The 22,300-nt window shown below is 36.1% G+C and overlaps 1 protein-coding gene across 1 annotated transcript in view; it reads right to left on the bottom strand.

The window, feature by feature from the left end:
* CDH7 (cadherin 7) overlaps nt 1-22,300 on the bottom strand; it is a gene marked incomplete at both ends in the record, with an annotated part of 71,860 nt that overhangs the window by 25,349 nt on the left and 24,211 nt on the right. Inside the window, 4 exons of the mRNA XM_082317267.1 lie at nt 4,792-4,979; nt 6,324-6,491; nt 8,806-8,925; nt 16,374-16,668. Coding sequence (XP_082173393.1) covers nt 4,792-4,979; nt 6,324-6,491; nt 8,806-8,925; nt 16,374-16,668 — 771 coding nt within the window. The remainder of the gene's footprint in view (nt 1-4,791; nt 4,980-6,323; nt 6,492-8,805; nt 8,926-16,373; nt 16,669-22,300) is intronic.

Here is a 22,300-nt window from a genome sequence, read left to right as displayed (position 1 = left end):
TCACAGCATGAACCAGGATAAAATTTTCAAATACTTCTACAAAATATAAATGCCCAATTCTTTTTCAAAAACCATACAAGACTTTTTTTTTTTTTTTTTTCTGAAAAGATCACCTAAGATGGATGTTTTCCTAAATCCTGCTTAAAAGTAATTTATAAGTCTAATTTAGCTTTACTTAGGAATTCACTAGAGAGTGTGTCTACGGGGTGGAGAATAGCCAAATTCTCCCCATTATTTGCAACATCAGAACCCTAGCACAGAGTTTGAGTAGGTGGTATCTTTAGACTGCTCTGCACAGGATAAAAATAAAGGAAGAGCTTTCTTCTATTTCATTTGACAAGCAAGAACCTGTCATTTATTTATTATTATTATTTAATAAAAGAGAAAGTAGGAAAAGAAAAAAATAGGAAGGTTTCCACAGTAACTTGAAACTACTAGGCAACAAATTTTATGAACATAGCAAGTTACAGGAAAAGAGCCCCACTATTTTTCCCACCACTTTCCCACCCTTTCTGTAAGCTGAGAATACCGCTCTGAACTGTGCTTATGGGTCCCATTCACTTGAAAATAATTTTTGTTTTCTAGCATTTTTCATATCCTATTGCAGGTTGGAAACAGAGCATGGTATCCTAAAAACAACTTAGGTGCTTTTATATACCATCCTAGATACATGCTGGATAAATTTTTTGTATATGAATTCAGTCAATGAATTCAGTTAATGCATTGCAGAAGAAAGTAGACTTTATTTTTTAGTGCAAATAACCAAGTAAATGGTTCAATACTGTTTTTACTAGCTCCTGTCATAAGATGAAATTCTAGCTTCACTTATCTCACAAAAAATCAATTCTACCCAGGCTTAACCTCTTGTTATTATTTAAGCCATAAATTCATGAAAAAAAAAGTTAGTCTTTGTCCCAAATAATATTTTGAAATAGTATTTTTTTTTTGTTTGAATGAACTTGCACTTGCTGGACTACATGAACTTCACATCTCATTCATTTAATCCTGATTCAAACATCCTAACCAGGACAAAAGAAAATAAGGTGTCACAAGTATGTGAAAAGCCGTATAGCAGCAAATATTGCACGGTGGTACAAATGCATGCTCCTTAGTTGTGCTGCATAAGGTAGTACAGTCCTACTCTTTACTCTTTGGAGGGGTAAAGACCAAGTCAATGAAAACACAGAGAAAGTATTCCTCCCTTGTCTGATTCCGTATGGTCAAGGGAGTCATTATAAGAGTACCAGCCTATTGTCAAAATGTTACCTTGAACTAAGGTTTAGTCTAGTAGCTACTATATACTGAAATTAGGCACTAGCAGCAACAGTACTAGGATGTTCAGGAACACGTAATCCACCATCCTGCCATGGCCATAAAAGCTATGAGCAGAACTACTGCTATTTGAAAAATAGCACTGTTCTCAAACTGTTTAGAGAAAAATCCATCCTGAATAAACTGTGCAAGACAAAGAGATATCTGGATTTAGCAATGCAGAAGAGATATAAATGAGGGAAGAATACACTCCCTATTTTGATGAATATCACCGTTAGAGTAAAACCATGATTTTTTTTTTTTTCTTCTGCTGACTTTGATGCTTTGAAGTCTCTGTGATAGGGTGCAGAGAAGAAATGTGTTCAAATATGCATGGAAAAACACCAACAAAATGAAAAATTGAACACACTCAAATCTCATTCACCAATTTTACCACCTTTCAAGTCAATATATGTATTAGTCTACACAACTAATCTTGGGAAATACCTAGCCATGTAACATTTTTCTCTTTCTAATATCACAATTCTTGGTATCTCTCTTTTTCAAAAAAGTTAATTTTCCTGAATTTAAATATATAAATAATTTATTTGCAATTTTTGCTGATCCTTGGGCATTTTCTTTCACATTCTATCCACTTGGAGCATACAAAAATCCTGCTTTACTCGATGAATTCTTAAATCTCACTTCTCTCAATTTTTTTTTAACGAAAACTTTTTTTTTTTTTTTTACTTGACGCTCCTTATGTGTTAAAAAAGAGTTTTAGTTTTAAGTGAGGAAGTCAACTTTTAAAATCATCTCAAAATGATTATCCTTCTAAAAACAGAATGTAAACCCCTCAGTTTGTGTGTGGAACTCCAATAACCAGGTGCCAAACTTTCTCCACAACACAGCACAAAAATGAATGAAGCAGTGACTTCAGCTGCTCAGAGATACTGGTGGTGATTTTCATGCCTGACCTGCTGATTCGTATGTATCATTGCAGCAACAGTATGCAAAGCTAAGGCATTCATTTGCATTTAGAATCAAAGCGTGCCTTTTCAGAAATCTTTGCCTTGGCATTTTACTTCTTGATGTGTACACAGACATGTCATCTGAGCATATAAATACACACGAGTTTAAAATGATGGGCATGAGTTTGGAGGCTGAGCTGCTTCTCAATGCCTCAGCTGATGTCACGGACATGAAAAGGAGAGAGCTAACTGCACTCAGAAGTTCACAGAATGTCATGTGCCGGATCATAAAATGTTTAGGCAGATTCCAGGCTACAGACTCAATTTCTTCCCTGATTCCTTAATAGCAAGCACACATTATCATGCAGGGATAACCTCTGCCTGACTCCATAATGATCTGGCAGGTTAGGCTCTGTGGCTGAAATCTGTTTAACCTGCATACACTGTCATTAATGGTTTTCTATGTACATGTCCTCCAGAGAAGAACAAGGCACAGTTGCCTGTTAGTCACTGTGCTTGAGCTCTTCACTTTCTTTCTTACCTCCTAGCCAATGTTCTCTGTCATTTTATCTGCAGCGTTGGCAGGAAGGATCTTTCAGCCTGCAGCAAGGCACCAAGTTCCCTGGAATCCAAATGAAGAGCTAAGGGCATCCAGAAGTTTGGGAGGTGCCCCTCAGCATGGGGCAAAGTAAGTCGATAATAGTAGGCAAATGAGAGAAATGTTCTAGCGTTGCAGAGAAAAAAGTCTGAATTCTTGTGTGAAAATGTAGCAGCATCTAGGTTTAAAAATTATTAACAAAAATTGGAGCATTTCATCAGGTCAAAATTTTGTAACCTCTTTAATGTAGTCCAACAGCCATTTCATAGATCACTTCTCAGGATAAATGTTCAGTATTGAAAAGCCCAGTTCAGCTCCCTGGCTAAAATGATTATAGAAATAATAAATGACAATTCTTTGGCCCACTGTACAACACTGGAATCAGGAGATTCCAGGAACAAATACCATGACTACAAGAGCATACTAAAAATTAAAATTAACTCATCCATTCTCAAATTAGATCGCTGAAGGCCCTGACTGATTCAGTGTTGCTCACAGCAGCACTGATAAATGCTCCCCCTCTAGGATAGGCATATTTCTTCCAGATCTTTGCTCAAAAAACCTTAAACAAGCAAACTGAAGGAGCCACATTGAATTTGGCTGTTGAACAAAGAGACGACTAACTTTTCATCACTTGTATTTCAAACGTGCTAAGCAGAAATTAGCACAGTTTGCAAGAAGCCTAAGATGGATGGTTTTGCCTTGAAAAAAGATGATTCACATTAAACATATTAGAGCCTGATCTTTCAAGGGTGCTGAACAGCTTCCATTTGCCGTGACATCTATGGATACTTACCAGCTCACAGCAGGTGTTCAGGGCATCAGAGAATTAGCCTGTTGCTTTGCAACATCATGCAGTCTTAACTTCTTTCAAAGGAGAAATGTTACTGAAGTTTTATATTGTTTTAGAAAGGAATTGATGCACCAGAGGAGGAAAAAAAAATAAACAAACAAACAAAAAACCCCACAACTGGTAGGTGAAGCTTACAGAGCTTAAAGAGTATATAAGGAAGAAAAATCTGCTATGGAATCATATTAACTGCAAACGCAGGTCCTTGTTCAGGAACATACTTACACATATTTTAAAATGCCAAGTCGCTCCCACATTTTAGGGGGTATTAAATTGCTTAGCAGTGTTAGGGCCATAGATTCAGTATTGTCATTGTCAAGCATTCACACGTTAAGAGTATGAAATTACATGAGAAGAGATTCTTCTGTCTAAGGTGTTGTTGTTTTTTTTTTTCCTGTTCTCCTCAAAATTTAAATTTTCTTGAAAAATATTTCGGCAACTTTTATTTTGTAAAAGGATACCCTTTAAAATGTGTTGCAGCAAGGTAAGAATGCTGAGTTTAATATTTTTATATAAACATGATTTTTCAATCTTAAAATGTTAGTTTTCAAACTTTACATAGAGAAAGCTAAGAAGAAAAAATATTTCTTTAAATATTTCCACTTTTTTAAATAATATTTTTTATAATATATTATCTTGTAAAACAACTATTCTTAGTGATACATAATTTTAGCATTAGTTACATGTGCCTCCTGAATAGAACATCAGCCAAAGACAATTAGATTTTTTTTTTTAAATTACATTTGGGATCCATTTTGTATTTGGAGTTTGCATTTTTACTGTAAGATATATTTTCACATTTTCTTTTTAATACAAGGACAAATGAGACTAAAGCTGAGATTCCCATCCAAAGTTGTATGTGCAGAAGCTTTAAAAAAAACCTCATCAAAACAATACAGCTATTGCCAACAAAAAACCCACAAGAATTTTCAGTGTAAGTAAAAAAAAAAAAAAAGCTCAAAATCACACACAGACATGCACACACAATGAAGTCAAGTTGAAATATGCCAATGGAAACTTTCACAGTAGATAAGGCTCTCAGAAACAAAAGCTCATGCTCTCATTACCTGCCCTCATCTTGCACAGATCCAAACAGAAACAGTGTGAAAAATCAGACTTACCTTCTGAATTGTTATGATTCCCTCCTGGGTGTCTTTGTCGACAGAAATTTTGAATACTCCCAAACCATCACCATCCACAATCTTATACTCCATTTCAGCATTAGGTCCCACATCTGCATCTGCAGCCTTTATTCTGGCCACCACAGAAGCTACTGGCAAAGACTCTGGGACATTATACTGATATGATCCTGTGAAATTTAAAAATTTAATGAAGTCAGAGTCTTCTGGGACTGTAGGCTAAAAAAAATCTAGCCTTCATAAAATCTTCCTTCCTTTAAATCGTGCACTTGAATCTTTACTCAGGCTACCAGAATATATTCAGTTTAAAATAGAATTACCCTTTTTTTGCTAGGTTTTCCTTGTGATGGACTCTACTTTAAGTACTATGGGCATAATTTCTTCCTACGACGAGAGAAGCACAAGGCAAAGATGCAAAAACATAATTCAAAACTTAAGCGCAAATCATGAGGTGAATGCCTGCTACAGAGTTCCAGTGCAGAAAGTATTTTATTTTGTTTTCCACAAAAGTGGAAAAAAAGCAAGTTAGTCAAATAATATCAATATAAACTCTTATTTTTTTATAGATGTGTATCTTGATTAGGCGGTTTGCAATCTGAATGTGACTAGAAACATATATATTCATTTCTTTAACAGTAAGTGCACCATCTGCATTTTTGAAAATTCCAGCTTTTCCATTCAAGTAGAAAATGATATATATGCTCTCAAAAGGGTATCTGAGTGCAGTGTGTATCCAATAACACCCTCACCTTCAAAAATAACTTCAGTTATTCTATTATTATTTCAAGCAGATGGTGGCTTGAAATAACAGGAAATCTATTAGGTATAGATCTATTTTTTATATCATTGGAGGTGAGGCTGGAGTGGACGTGAATATATTCTTCACATTATTTTAATTCTACTTAGCGAGGACTTTTTTCTTTTTATTTCTAAGAAAAAAGCACCCCAGACAGAATGCTATTATTAAACTGAGCTCTTCAGGTTTGAGCGTACAACTTTTGTGTACTCCTTTCTTTAGTTAGGGTGAGAGCCACCTTGGTCAAAGTAAGTAAATGGAGGCAAGATAACTTTCCAGCTCTTCTGTGATTAACTCCTTACGAAACACTGTATGCACAAGAGAAATCCTTCTAAAAATGTCAAAGGAATATGAAGGATTAAGAGTCAAGTTAAAGAACTATACATCCTGAAGTCCAACTAGCAAGAGCTAAATGTCTATTAAGGTGTATCTTTCTTTGTCTTTTTATTCATAGAGAGGAAGTAAAATACATTAATAAATGTACTTGCTGTACATCATTTCAAGTGTTCTGAAATATATTAGGTAAAGAAAAAAGATTCTTCCAATGTAGTAGTAGTAGTAATAATAATAATAATACACCTTGCTGTCAGTGATTCTCAAAGTACTTAACACGGAAGCTGAGCACTTTTACTCTCTGTTTAGAAATAGCATGACATGTAAAGAAAATAACAATGTTTAGGAATAATATTACAAGTCATATTTTTACAAAGTAACTTACGTCGTGGAAAGCGGGGTGGGTTGTCATTAACATCAGTCAGGGTGACAGTTACAGATGTAGTCCCTGATAATCCACCATTCTGCCCAACCATGTCCTTTGCTTGAATAACTAATAGGTACTGGTCCTTGGCTTCTCTATCCATATTAGGAAGTGCAGTCTTGATAACACCTGCAGTAAGACAAGTTATGTCAATCGTTGCAAAAGCAAATACATTACCACAAAAGCTGAGTTTGCCGTTAAAGAGTAGCAGTAGATCAATGACTGCAACAAGAGAGGAAAGAATTAATTTCAACACTAATATCACAGTTTTTGACTAGGACCAGAACTGACATCAGCAAGCTTATTTTAAGTAGTCACCAAAACCCAATGATCTTTATTTAGTACTAGATTCTTTGGGTAATGCCATTCATGACTGTTTTTTCTGAATATCTTCTCCCTGAACTATAGACTTCATAATGGCTTGGGTAACACTCCCTTCCCTGGAAGATATCATCTTCTGTGTTTGATTTCCCACTTTTTTAGAGCTAGGAAGAACAGAATATTCTACATTCATTTTTAAGACTCCACAGTCAAGATTCTTTTCACGATGTCTTGAATAGCCATTTACCACATCATTAACTCTTACTAATATTGATATCATGCCACACTCCGCATATATATGAAATTATCTTATTTTACCATATATTTGCTTTAACAACACCCATTTCTAAAGCATTAGTGTAATTAAGAGATTTTTGATTTATTAATGGAAATACTGTAATATCTGAAGTAGTTTTTGTTATATCCATTTGATGATCTGCATGCAATTTGTAATTAATTGATTTGAAATGAAAACCAGAAGAAAGCTCCATGCTTCATCCTTTCAGTTCTATTGATATAGATCAGAAAACAAATATGCCTTCTCAAAATGTGATAACTTTATGAATATTTCATGCTCAGTACACAGTACAGCCGCTAACTCTGATTTCCAGAGAGGCAACCGTTTACTCCACCAGCACTTAGTGTCAGCAGCAAAGGAAACATAAACAAACTAAATAAAGGAGAGCCACATTGGGACACATATGTCTTAATCTGATATTTGCTGAATGTTTAGTTAGAGTTTTATTTCTTTCTTCCCTTATGAATGCAGGTGTTGCCATTAATCATCTCTGGGCTGAAACATTTATTTCACAAACAGACTGTCTGGCACTATTTCACCCATTTTACAAGACGTTTTAAAATACAGCTAATATATAATTTCATCATGTTATTTTTTCTACATTGCTTTTTCTGGCCCTCTTCTTTTTCTATCATAGTTAAATTGCCAGTCAATGTTAACCAATCATTTGGAAGCTAATTATCATGCACACAGGAAATGTGAGTATCATCATATCAAAGTGAAAATGTACGTAAACATTTCTGTCTGAAGCCTTAAAGATTTTGAATTAGCAGAAACTACCAAATTATTGTTCAAGGACTGTCTGCAGTCATTATGACAATACACGTTGTACATACATATACATGGAGACACAGGGAGAAAACCACTATAAATCATACTCATTGAGGGGGGAAAAGAAAGTTCTATGTATCCCTGCTACAGATGTACCTGTTGCAATATGAATATAATTATAGTACTTATTTCTGCAAATTTAGATGTTGTTAAAAAGAGTGTGACTTTTTGGTCATAGCATTGGGATTCAGGTCTGATTCATGTCATAGATTGTTTATGATAATTAGGGTAAATAGTTTGTTTTTCTTTTGTCTCAATTTGTCCATGTCTGAAACGAAGATTATAACTCTTCTCCGTGTTGGTGTAAGTGAAGGCTCAGGCACAAAACTGAAGTGAGCAGAGAGAGAATTTATTTTCTCACTATGAAATTATGCAGTAGAATGAGTACTGTTTATTAAACCAACAGAGGATTAAAGGTTGCATCTTGTTGTGGCTTAAAATATTTACAAAGTTTCATGAAAAGAGCAAAAAAAAGTTCCACCAGTAATTTGTTTTGAAAGTGGCAGCATAGTGTTATATCAGATACGGATAGGAAGCACAATGCTTTCTTCTTTAAGCTAATAAAGAAAAGATACATTGCTCGCAACAAAACTTCAGTTTAATAAGGAGAATGGAGAGGTGATCATGCCATAAATCTATGCTTAAGGAAATCTGGCTATATGACATTTAGATATTTTTAAAACAAACATCTGCAAAAAAACTTGTTCATAGCATCTTGAAATTTTCATTGATCAGAAAGATGGCAACAGGCAGCAGACCAGGGAGCTGGTAGATTGACAAGAAGATAAAAATTCCCATAGCAGCAATGCCTGCTTATCACATAGCTCAGATGTGTGGTTTTCATAATCTATTCTGAAGAATAAGAGATTAAAAGATCAACAAAATCCAAATGTATTCAATTAACCAAGAGACCACATTAATAAGTTCCTACCAAGTTTTAATGCACATTTTCTTTTTTCTCAGCATTACTGCGGAGAGTTTATGGAAAGTTACCTGTTTTTGGCTCCACAGAAAAGTAAGGCTGTCCTTGCAATATGCTGTAAACCACCCGAGCACTGTTGCCGTAGGTAGGATCATCTGCATCAGTGGCTGTCACTTGAACCACAGAGGTACCTGCAAAATGTTTAAGGGACTATTGTACATAAAAGATCCAAAAATCTGAACTACACTTATTCAACATGCTGTGCCAATATATATTTGGAACAGTGTGAGGTGGCTTTTTCAAAACTGTTCATCATTTCCATGCTGATTCAGCTTAGAGCATAAGGTCCTCTTTGTAAACCAGTAGTATCAGCTATTAGAGAGTTCTGTCTTCCCAAATAATCTCAGCCTTTGACTCACAGCAATAAAAACAATCTCATTCAGTAGCTCCCCCTCTCTTTCTCTGCCTTTTGTTGGTGGAGGGTATGTGAACAATATTTCTTAGATTATAGTGATGCCTGAAGTATGCTTAATTATGAAATACAGTAATAGTTTCCCTTTGAAGAGAAGTCTGCATGCTAAAATTGTAATGAGTAGTTAGAGATTCGAATATACATACCTATAAAAGTTTTGATAATTGTACACATATATATATAAATTAATTTTAGCCTATAAAATTATTTACCCTTTTATAAAGAGATGGCTGAAGAGTTTCTGTTTCAGCTCAGAGAAAAACTGGTGAGAGCAGTCTCTAAATTCCTTTAAAAAGTACTCATTTCCTTCAATAATCTGCAATATTTTAGTATCAGTTGTGGTAATAATCTGCTGTATAAACATTTCTTGAGCAAGAAATGTCTCTTTGTTGACAGGAATAAGAAAGTGAAATGTCTAACTGGCTAGCAAGAAGGATATATTTTGCGAGGATCTCATTCTGCATCCAGCTCCTATTCATTATTTTCTCCACGTCAGTTCCCATTTGTTTTGTTCTGTACAACAACTTCCATGATGTATGCTGAGAGCAGAATAAAACAACACTTGGGAGCCAGGGCCTTGGCCATGGTCATCACCCTTTGATAGCCAGAAAGGATTATTTTTTCTCATAGGCAGATTGTCTGGAACACCGAGACCTTCCATTCAACAGCCCAGGGACCCATTTGGAGGTTAGGTTGCAAATTAATATTGTAGCGATTTGGCAGATGCCCAGCAAAGGTCTTGAACAGAGGATCAGATTCCTTCATAAACTGGATTTAGACACAATATTAGAGAAAAGCATTTGTTAAAGAGAGTGTTCATTTTCCGAATGAACACATTTTTGACATGTGAAAATGAGAGCAGCAAGTCTAGAAATCACTCTTTAAGAACACATTGCAATAGCAAGTGTCCAAGGTGAACTCAACATAAGTTGTATTCTGGTCAGTTTTATTTGGATTTTTTTCAGGAAATGAGTGGGAGAAAGTTCTGAAATTCTTCATGTCTGATATAGTACATTCCCCATCCATTTTCCTCAGCTTTTCAATTCTCAGTTAAGTAGAGTATCATAAATGAGTCCTGGGATCAGGCTGAAGGTTTGGAGAGGATTAAGTGCAGCCCTCCATAAAATGGTACAGATTACAAAGGATAGGACCTGCTTGAATGAATTCTGACCAGAAATGATCATTCATAAGATAACTTTATTCACTTAAGTTATGGCCTAGCTAACCCACATTCCCAATCTCTGTTCCTGAAGTATCCATAACAAAGTATTATGATTGCAAATCTATTTTAAATGCAATTTTTCTCTCTTGTGGACTGTCTAATATTTTTGGACAGGAAAAAGGTTATTCTCAACCTGAAATTTCACATGCAACTATTAAGTAGATGGAAAGTTTAAAAAGAAAATTGGTAGTTAATCCATCAAGTCATTTATCAGTTATGGGACTTAAAATACATCAATTTTCTGTTCACCAGTAACTAAGAACTTTGATTCAATATGTCAAACTGATTTTACAAATTACTCTATAATGTAATTTCATACAGGGACCTATTTTAAACTTGCCAGAGTCTCTCCAGCTTTTGAGTACAAGGGTATCATAATGAATATTTGACATCCTGCGTTCTTTGAGAAAGCCAGGCTTACCACATCTACAAAGTCCCTAAGCCCTGCCAATGAAGCTTACAATGTCTGCAAATATTGGCAAAAGTGCTTATAAACCTCATACACAGTAACGTCTTTGCTCCTTGCTCTTGCAGCTTTCAAGGACTCCAGACCAATACAAGATCAAAGAAATTATAGGCTCTGCAATCTCAACATAGACATTTTGGAAATCCTGCAAGCTTAGAAGTGCTTGTTTGCTGTAAAAATCTATTGATGTAGCAAACAAACCCTCTACATTCCATGAGATGAATAAAGTTAGTATTTGAATCTAACTGGCTCTCTCCTAAAACACATAGATCCTTTAGAAAAGTCTTTTTTTTTTTAGGTAGAAATTCTGCACTCATCCCACTTGTAATCAGCAACTAAAAAACAACAATACTTTTCTAGTCCCTTTGTGCTAATCAACTTCTCTCAAATCTCATGAGGAAAAGACCTTTTAAAACAACTGCTATTGTCATTATTTCTTTACCAGTTGCACACAAAAACTTCGAGCTTCCAGAAGTCTCATGTTGAGAGGCAGATTTCTGCACAATATATTTTTTTATATTTTTTTATATATTCTTTTTAGAATATGCAAGCTAACATAAGGTATGCTAACTGTGTGAAAAGTCCTATGTGTAGGAAATCAGTTCCAAGGAAACATAATGCATGGAAAGATCAGTATGCGGAGATTTCCAGAGATTTTCCCAGAGGAAGCAGATTTCTCTTCAAGAACATGAATTCCTTCAGAGGATGATCATTGCAACACAGAGCTATCCTATTTTTTCTTGCAATGGATTGATGTCAAATTCATATGCTTATTTTCCTTAAAAAAAAAAAAAAAGTAACCGATAAAGCTCTATGGATACTTGTGGATAGTCAATAAATCTATAGGTTGAGGAAAAATGGGTAGTTCCAACTATATCATCTTTCAAAAGGAGAGTTTGTGTTCCTGCACTGAAATTAAGTCTTCCTTTTATTCCTGAACACTTTGCCCTACCTCATAACACAGGTGGTGAGCTGTCATACATGTGTCCAAGATTAGGACTTACAGGTAACGTGGGACAGTCAACAAACGACACCATACCTTCACTCCATCCAACCAAATGAGTGTCCTGGTAAATCTTGTTTATGGCAGCATTGTTCAGAGCCCTAGACTGCAGGTGTAAACAGGACACTAACCCTACCCCAAACTTTCATTTGTGACTTGTTATAACCTATAGCTTCACAACTACAACTTTAAATATTTCTTACAGTTTGTGTATCTGATATGGGTTGAGAAAATAAATACAGGCTATTTACTGAAAAAGTGTCTTTCCCTCTCAGATATGGATTCCTGTATAATTATTTTTCTTGACAATTGTGTCTTTGTAACAAAGCTTGAATATTAGTTCATTAAAAAGAATTCTACATGTAATAACTTCACAAACTTTTTCAGCAATTGCTGCAAATACTGAGGGAAAATCCGTGCTGTTAATCAAAGAGTATTCCATGTATTTCTTTATTGATACTAGCTAATAGCACACTGAATTTTGTGTGACTGTTGCAGATTTCTGTTTTTTTTCCAGAATGTTTAAGCTATCATTTTTAACCTAACCTTTATTAGACATTGGCAGATATTACAGAATCGCAGTAATCTGAGAACTTGACCTATTTAAGTTCTGATATTAGGGCAGAAGGAAGGGAAGGGTTTTTTGCAGAGAGGACCTTGAATTTAGAACATTATTTGTACTTTAATTTACCCAAGTCAAGATTCAGCAATGTTTCCGACATGTCACAGAGATCAACATTTTCTGTGACAGGGTCAGATAAAGGAGAACTGGTTGCTGAAGTTTATTTTGAGCTGGAGATCCTTCAAAGGGATCCTTTTTAAATCTCTGAGTTTATTGTTTTAGAAACCTCTGCACAGAGTTTTTTAAAAAGCTTGCTAGTAACTTGTATAGTATTTTACCAAAGTTTTTAAATGAGTTTGTATGAGAAATGCTTGTGTGACTTCCATTTTTAACATTGGTGAAATCATTTAAGGGAAAACTGGTTTCTAGAACTAGATGAACTTAATAAACACTTATTTTTTGAAACTGCACAAACCCTTATCAGTTGAATTGTAGCCACATTAAGTAGTTAAAAATAGACCTTTAAAGGCAGTCATTTATTAAAGGTATTGATTGATATCAATTAGTGAAGTGTAATACGTGTAATACACAAAACAATTCCATGATGGGATCACATTTCTACGTGATATCAGCTCCTACTAGAAATATTAAACACCTTTACTATCAAGTTATCAATAATACCTGCTTAATCCTTACATGCAACAGCCTGGCCTGGTTCTGTTCTGTACCATCTGGTATTTCTGTGCTTCTGCCACTGGCCCTCACCCAGAGCTGATGCAGTAATGCCTCCACAGCCCTTCCCCTCCAGGAATGTAAAGGGAGAGAGACAGCACATGGAAGCAGGTTCTACGCTCTTCACCTCCTCCTTCTCCTCCCACAGCCTCATTAGCTTACCTTCACCTCGGGACAAAGCCCAAAACTGGTCCCAGCCCAGCAGCAAGGTCAGGTAAAGTGCAGTACAGGGGGCTTGTGATTGGAGAGAGACACGCATTCAGGCTCTCAAAACCCACTACCAGCTTGTACTAAAGGTTTAAGCATGATATAAAGCTCTTTTTTTTTTTTTTTTTTGCCTTTTTTTTTCTTTGGTAAAAAAATCAAATGTTTCTATCCTTCTTAATCAGAAATAACAAATGTGGCAAGAAAGATATCTGTTCTGCTGGGTAACAAGCAAAGCTGTTGATATGTCTGGAGAGTAGAGAAGATTAAACAAAACCAAAACTATGTTGGGTATTTGGAATTTTTATGCTCAGTTCCATTGGCTATAAGCGAAACAGATCAGCATCTCACATCAGCTATATTTTTGGTCAACGTTACAGGAACACTCTTTTAATACTCTTCTAACTGTAATTTGCAGTCTTTTTGTTTGAAATATAAAATTGCTAGATTTTTTTAAGTAGGAGACATACTTTAAAAAAAAAAAAAAAAGCCCTATGATTTTCAGATAAGCCATATCTTTGAGGTTTTTGCTATGAATAGATTTACAAGCCATCAAGATATTTGCCCTATCCAGGATAATCAATATAATTGGGCCTGACCCAAATATAATTTGAACCTGACCTGAAGTCATTTCAAATAACAGAAAAGATTGACTTCAATTAGCCTTAGATAATGTCCTAAAATATCTGTCAAATAAAATACACAGTCATTATACTTGCATAACCACCCTTTAGGTTAAAAGTTATAGTTCTCCTAGCTTTATAGTTAATTTGGGTTTATAATCCTATGATCTCTTTCATTTTGCATAATATCCAATTAAAAATCCTTGTCATGGATAAAATTTTAAAGAAAACAGGAGAGAGATACTTTGTTTCTCCTTAATATTTCATGAATGCTCCAGGTGATTAATTAAAAATTGTGTTATATGTATAAACTATGAATCAATGTGACTATATAAGACAAGTGCCACACAGACATTTCATGGTAATCCTTATATCAGTAACAATGCAGTATTTGGTAGTTGTGTGATACAAACTATGAATGTGTTTAAAATGTACAGTTTCAGGAAGCTCATGAAAATGAAACTGCCCTTAATTGACACAAATCCCAGAGAGTGCACAAGTATCAGCTAATAATTTTGCATAATATTCCACCTAAGTTGAATATATATTTGGTGCTGCAGTCTGTATGGGAGAGAATTTCTTTCAGTCATTTATGTGGTAAAGATTCAACAAAATATGCAGAAGCAGCTCATTTTGAAAAATAGTCCTTATGTTCTCCACTGCACACTGTGCACTCCACACAGATTCCCAATATACTTTTGGAACAAATGGAGCATGGGTGAGGGGTAGAGGCATGGATCTGTGTGTCAATATGCCAGTACAGGACAAGAGAGGTAACTCATGCAAAAGGGAAATGTGGAGATATTGCTCTTCAGGGCAGAAGGAAAAGGTGCAAAAATCTAATGATTGCTGCATGCTACAGCTCACTTCAATAATCTAATTCTAAAATAAAACAGCAATTAAAAAAAGATAGATTTTTTACAGAACATATTTTTGAAGTGCTGAATATTTAGGTTTTACAGTCTTAGATTATCTGATTATCTCTGTTTTTCCAAAGCACAGCAGTAAAAAGTTCTCAGCAATGTATCCCTTCACCTTCTCCCTGATACTCCTCAAAAGCTGTGGTGTCCATCTTTCTTTCCAAGGCTACTATTGCCTCTTCAGCCATCCACATAGTGTTCAAGTGACAATGAACAAGTGCGAAGTATCAAACGAGAAATAGTGTCTATGCTCACTGCTTAGTAAAATAAATAAATAGAAAACTCATTAGAAATGTTTTACTTATCTCCTATTGGCTCCTAAACTGAGTTTTAAATATAAAAGCGATGTCGACTAATGATTGCTGCAGGGCACTTAGGCAGGGAAGATTATTTTCTCTTTCTAGCTCTGACTTAGAGGCATTGTTTAACATCGAAAACCACAGGAGATGGTCTTGAGGAAACTATAACAAATTCTATATGGGCAGTCTTCTGTAAGAGTATCAAATTTTGATATGGTTTAAAATCAGTCAAGTAAAGAAAATCCTAATTTCAATCACTATATAACTGTCTCAACCTGCAGTGAGACTTGCCATACATGTATTTCCACTCAAGTAGATTAAGTTCTTCTGCGTTTTTTTAGCTTCATGCTTGCATTTATAATTTCAGGTTAAGGTAAAATTTACCAAAATGTCTCCGGGCCAAACTCCTATCTGGTCTGAATCAGTCAGCTTTCAAAGGGACAGTGGCACCTGACGATAATGGAGCATTTCGTCTCTTTAAAATGAAGAGCGAGTTGATCTGATGTTGAAATGCTTCCCTAATTCAAACTCAGGAAAAATTAGCATTTCTTTTGCAACAGAGGGTCTGAAGCCTCTAAAAGCCATTCTTCTCTGATTCCACTGGAATTTTGAAACTATCTCAAGTTGTATCTCAGTCCCTGCTGCTTGCATATATTTCCTAGAGAGCTGGATTTCAGTATTAGAAAAGATATACAGTAAACTGTTACTGACATATGCAACACTTACTTACAAAAAAAATGATGATATGCACTAGCAGGAATTTGAAGAGTTTGTTCAGAATGGACTTTATCTGAACAAAATGATATATTATCACTTCTGAGTACCATAGCATAGGTGTGAAACTTATTACTGTTAATGAGAATTATAAAACAAGGCCTCTGGGCACTGGAATGAGAAATACACCATAAAATGCTTATCTGAATCCCTACATAGCTATTTGAGTTTCACAACATTTTTGAAAGGGTAAATACTTAATCTAGCATGTTATTTGCAGTTAAGTCCTGAAATATCTAACTGTTGCAGGTGCCTCATAGAAAATTAAGTAGCTTAGTGCAATACAGTAAAAAATAATGAATTTTTTAAAAAGGCAATAGGAACAAATTTCCCACAACACCAACAGTGTATTTTGCACTTACCCACAGGAGACATCTCAGGAACTCCAGCAGTGTAAGGACCATCCAGAAATTTTGGTTCATTGTCATTGATGTCCTGAATCTTAATGACGAACTCAGATTCTGGTTCCACAGGTTTATTAGTCAGCCTATCTAGTGCTTGTGCTCGGAGCGTGTAGTAGGCCTGCTCTTCTCGATCCAGCCTCTTTGTAGCATGAATATCCCCCGTGTTCTCATCAATAATGAAAATGGAACTTGCCCCTTCGCCTGACAAGATGTATTTGATGGAACCATCTCCTTTATCAACATCAGAGTGAAGCTGGTGAAAAATTGATGAGAGATGAGATTAACTTACAAGAGAGTCAGTGGCATGGAGATATGTAAAAATAATTCTTATGTCAAGCAGTAGTACATGAAATTTTATTGTTCTTGGAAAGATAAGCTGAATGTTTATCGTGCACGGCATGTGAGGGACCATTAGAATCTGTCAGCTTGCTCTTTTGAGCACGATAATTTCATTCTTTCCTGCAAACAATCTCATTTTCAAATGCATTTGATATTGTCTTACAGTCTTCTCATACCAGAGTTTTACATAGCCACATACATACACACATGCACATGTATGACTATAAGCGTGACTTTATTCCTATCTGAATTTAACTACATTGTTGGTTGCAGCTTCTTATCCTACTGAAGGTTGAGACTTCAAACAAATGTCACTATAAACTTGATGTCAGTGTGTGTTTGCTCCTGTGCATGTATGGGAAACGACATACTGATTTCCTCAGTGTTTACTGTGTAGACCAGTAAAATGTATCAAATTAATTAAAATGGACTGGTTGATAGGTTGCTCACTACTATCTGATGGGCCGGTAACTTCACTTCCATATCTTGTTTTCCATTATCTAACTTCAGAAAAATGCAGAGGCTGAGAAAGACCAAGAAGTGTCCTGGCACCACCTGAACTACACAACATCGAAAGTCGGGTGTGGTTTCCCTGGGACTGCATGCAGCAGGCACAGAACATATGTACCTCAGTAGGTCAAAATGTATCTTCCATTAGAATTACAAGACAGATTTACAGAAAGAAACTTTCTTCCTCATCACGCAAGCTATTTTAAGTTACAGGGCAAGGTTCCACAGGTTTTGTAGCTCTTTTATGTCTACTGAGTCTCACCTTCCTGTTACAGAACACAGACTCAAACTATTCTCATATACTTTTCAAACTTGTATCAGCAATGCAATTGATCTGGATATCACATTAAAGTAACACACACACATGACATATGTAATATGGTACAAGTGGAAAGAACATCAGTAAAATTCAAAGTACTTGCTCGCTTGTTAAAAAATGGATTATTATTTGTAAATAGCTGAGGACAATGTTAAAGATGTTCAGATTCTTTATGTCTCTTATCTACTTTGTACTTGCCCTAACTTCATGACGTTGAGTTTGGAGGTAACTCTACTGTCATCATCATAATTTCCTCCACTAATATATTTTTTCTCTCAGCTGGGAGTATCACTGAGATAGTAATCACTTCCAGAATACACGCAGAAAATTGCTATCTCAGGCATAACTTAGCACAGCTGCAAAACCTTTTCTTATTTCAGCAGGGAAGTATTTGTGATCAGTTTTGAATTTTTCAGCTGGATAAAAAGCTGCCTATTTCTTACACATTATTTCACTCACACTGTCTGGATACTTTACTTATGCAATTACAGTGCACTCCCTCTCTCTTTTAAGAGAGAAATGGAGTATGAGCTTTGGACTGGATCAAAAAAACAGAACTAGGGTGTCTAAATCAGATTAGCTGCATTATTTCAAAATATGGCTTATCCTCATTCTGCTGCTATCTAACTCCTGAGATACCTAAACAAGCCTGAGATTTCTTTGGTGGAGTTCCCCGAACATCTAAAGTCCTACTTCTCAGCACACTCAGGAATAGTCAATGCTGATACTGTGAGCAGATCAAGGTAAAATGTATCTCACATCCAGGCTCTTTCAAGATCCTCAGCCCTAATGGCTGAGGGTTTATTCAATAAACCATACCTCTGTTCATCTCACAAATCTTTTGGCTGGGGCTCTTACTGCTTTTTAAAACTTGACTGGAAGTACCCATCTTCCCTACAAAGGAGCAGCGGCCTGTGCAAGTAAGAATCTATCTGGCTTGTGTTTGATTTTGTTTTACTTTTTTCTTTCTTTTTTTCTTTTTCTAAGACCTACTTCAGGGTGTATGTCTCCTATGTGCTACAGAGGCATTGTGTGGGTTCCCCCACATGGCCAGAATCCTACAGTCTAGACTGAAATGCTGAGAATCACATTACCCAAGAACTGAAGTTATGGGATACAAAGATTCAATGCCTTTGTCTTCTTGAAGTGATTCAGCTTTTTCCATATCCCATATTATAGCACAGCACCAGTCTTTCTGTGGTGGCTAAGACTCTCCCATTCTCCCTGTAAAAGTTATTTCACCTTTTGTGGCATGCTTAAGGATGTGCTGGATGGGAGAAAAGCAGGTGACATCAGCATACTTAGCAGTTTATCAGGCAGAGCAGTTTTCTGAAAGTTAGAGATGTGCAAGTAGATCTCTTCAGTCAGAGATGGAAAGGGATTCCATGTCTCAGCTTTCTGAGAGCAACATAGAGCTCTCTCACGGGGGTGAAGCCGAGCCTATCAGCATACCAGAGTATAGCACTCACACCTGGGCCTCATGCTGCAGGGCTATACAGCCTCCCTTTCACCTTGTATTTAGATCCAGCCCTATCCTGAATAACTTTCTAACAGTGTTTTGAAAGAAAAGAGACCTTCAGGGGAGAGGCCAGAAGTGTAAATCCTCAAAGATGCACTGAGTAAGGCTTTCACATTCCAGAGAAAGAAGAAATTCTGTAGCTTCAGCATTTACCATTTGCTAACTCAGTGGCTCGCTGATTAGCGCATTGTTTTTTAAGGAGTCCCACTCTGAGATCCATAAATCTCCTCATGGATTACACTACAGTGGCTGGTGCCCTTGAGTGAAATGCTGAACAGAAGCCACTTTTTGGAATGATACCTTGGTAGAAAACTGCTACCACACATATTAGTAAAGTGATTAGCAATGACCTTTGTTACTCCAAGGTTGAGGCTCTGGGAGAGCAAATTTCTTTATATCTTTTATTAAAACTTTGTTCTACTAAGCCTTTAAAAAAACATTGCTGGCCCATGCTCAAGTTAGTAAAGCACCATTCTCTACCCACTTAAGCTCAGGAAGGTGATATAGCTCAAGATTTAGTTTATCTTTGGCACTATAGTATAATCAATTCCGTGTAAAGCACTCTAAATAATTTTTTTCAACACTTATATGGGTATTTTAGTGTCAATCTGAGATAACTTAACTTAAAAATACAATACAAGAGAACAATGCAAAAATCAACTAGGCTGACAGAATCCAGATGTATGTTTGGTGCAGTTTTCAGATCATCTTTATTCCAGTTCCACCCAATATAATCCTTCTAAACAGTGATCTTCAAAGTCATTAATGTAGAGGCATCAGTGATTTGCAACTAAGAATAAAATTTTTGAATGCAGCAGTCCTGTACCATACTTACAGCTCTGCTACTACCGAACGTGACTTCAAACTACCTGTACTTCCAGCTATTTAGTTTAACATCCTAGGAAGTGAGAAGTAATATTTTCCTTATAATGTTGGCTTTAGAAAACACTTTGTACGTTCTTTTTTTTTTCTAGTTTTGTTTTGTTTTGTTTTGTTTTTCTCCCCCTTTTTTGCAAAGAAGTGCATTTAAGAATGAGACTGGGATTTTTCTTTGTTCTTGTGATTAATTTGGCAACAATTATATAGAATGATATTAGGCCTCAGGACACTTGTACTTTACAGGAAGGCTCCAGAAAACATCTATGACTGTGACATCTACTAGCTTGTCTATCACTCCTCCCACTTTCTACAGAAACTTTCATGTAGGAGACAGAACTGCAGCTCAGTCTGTAGCTGTACATGGGGACTATGACTTTAGAAGTAGAGAGGATCAAGACAAAAGCAGTTTCAAATTCTTGTTTCAAGAGACATGGAAGATTCAAGGATTCACTGGGTAAATCTCATCTGATCCCATTCTGGAACCCCCCAGACAAATTTTCTTTCAGAATTAGTTTCCAATAAATACTGTAAATAAAATTCCTCCATTTTCTGAAAGAGGAATGCTATAGGTAAAGACGGTTGTATATTTCCAAGTAATTTCATCCATTGCTGCCTCTACGCAACATCCATGATGGTCAATCTCCAGTTTGCCTTGGCTTTCAAGTAACCTTATTTCCAGTATGAGATTCATGATCCAATTATTATATGCTGATCCTATTGTTTCTTTGTTATATTCCACATACATTTAACCTGAAGATTTTAAGAGTTTTGGTGTTGGGTGTTCCCTGCATTACACCATGTACAAGACAGAGTACACGAGAACAGAAAAGGGAAGCAGCAAACTTTTGCAGTGAGATGATGCATTTTTAACAGGAGATTAACTTTTGATGTGCTAGGAAAGTTAGCAGAGAGTGAACAAATTTAATGATAAAAGCCACACAAACGTTGAGGAGGCAGAGACAGCCAGTGTGTATAAGAAGTGCACTTTTTTTTTTTTTTTTTTTTGTAAGAAGATAATTAACTGGGTGCCCTCTACTGTCTCTGAACTCAATCTAAAACAAGGGCACTCATGTCTTCTTAGGCCTAACTCCTAAAACACCTCTCAGTTTTAGAAAATGCTTGTTTGGATATGTGTGAGAGAAAGAAGCAGTCAGCTTCACTCAGTAGCAAAGGCACTATTACCTTAACTCCTTTAATGAATGCAATTTTGTCCTCACATTTTTTGGCCCTGCAGCAATATAGCTTAGTATAGGGTCTCAACTAACGCATTTATGTTTATGTGGACGCTTAGGATGAAGATTATTCTAGGGAAACCTAAATAATACATTTCCTTCAAGATCCCTAATACTCAATAGTTTATGGATTTTGTCTATTTGAAGGTACATATCTGTACAATCAAAGATTATGTCATTTTACATCACTTACCATTAAAGTATGCTAATGAAGTATTTTCAATAGAGAAGGACATTTATTTTTATCAGTAAGCAGAGATACTGCACTGCATTATAGGCAATTAATCTAGCCACCACTGATCTGTTTGAGGTCTGAATGAGAGGTCTGCTATTTCTCTGTTTTTCTGTTCAGGCTCCCTTAAAGCAGGTGCAATGTTCATATGCCTCTCTTCTCCATTTCTTCTTCCCCAAAGATCTATTTTTGCAGTTGTTCCTCCCTGTAGCAGCATGGCTAATGTTTCATTGCAGAGTTTACTGGGTGAAGAAGAAAAGCACAGGGAGAACATGAGGAGCTGCTGTGTTTTCAGCACTAGCAGGATGACAGAGGTAATGGTAAGAAAGAGATAGATGGAGCAAACATGAGATGCTTCAATACAACCTAGCTCCATAGCTCCCTGAGACCATAAGAAATGCGCACTCGTTTGCAGAAAAGCTGAAAAGTTTTCTCAAGGCGGAGTTACCTTGCCTGCACCCTTTGCTTTCTCTCTGTGATGGTAACTAGAAAGGGAGGAGAGGAATGAAAACTGCCTCCTCATGACTGTGCAGGCATCCATAGTTCTTGGTGATATGGAACTGATGCAGCTGCAGCTTTATTCCTGCCTCCTCACTAAAAGCAAGGAGGGACTAGGAAACAGAAAAGGACAAAAGGAAGAAAGAACACCAAGCCAGGAGCAATATTCTTGTCCATTTTATAACCACAACTTACTATCACAAAACAACTGAGAATTGATTCTGGGAGGAAGACACTCTTGTCTTCATATATAACATGCCCCCCCCCCACTTTCTGGGAAGACGTAAAAAGGGAGCTTCTCAGGTGTATACAGATTCAACATGTAATTGCCAGAAGATGAAAGAAAGTAGGTGATTT

The sequence above is a fragment of the Platalea leucorodia genome (genome assembly GCF_965183815.1).
Source record: "Platalea leucorodia genome assembly, chromosome: 1".
NCBI classification, from domain to species: Eukaryota; Metazoa; Chordata; class Aves; order Pelecaniformes; family Threskiornithidae; genus Platalea; species Platalea leucorodia.
The sequence above is the reverse complement of the archived record's forward strand: the minus strand, read 5'-3'. Positions and strand labels throughout refer to the sequence as shown.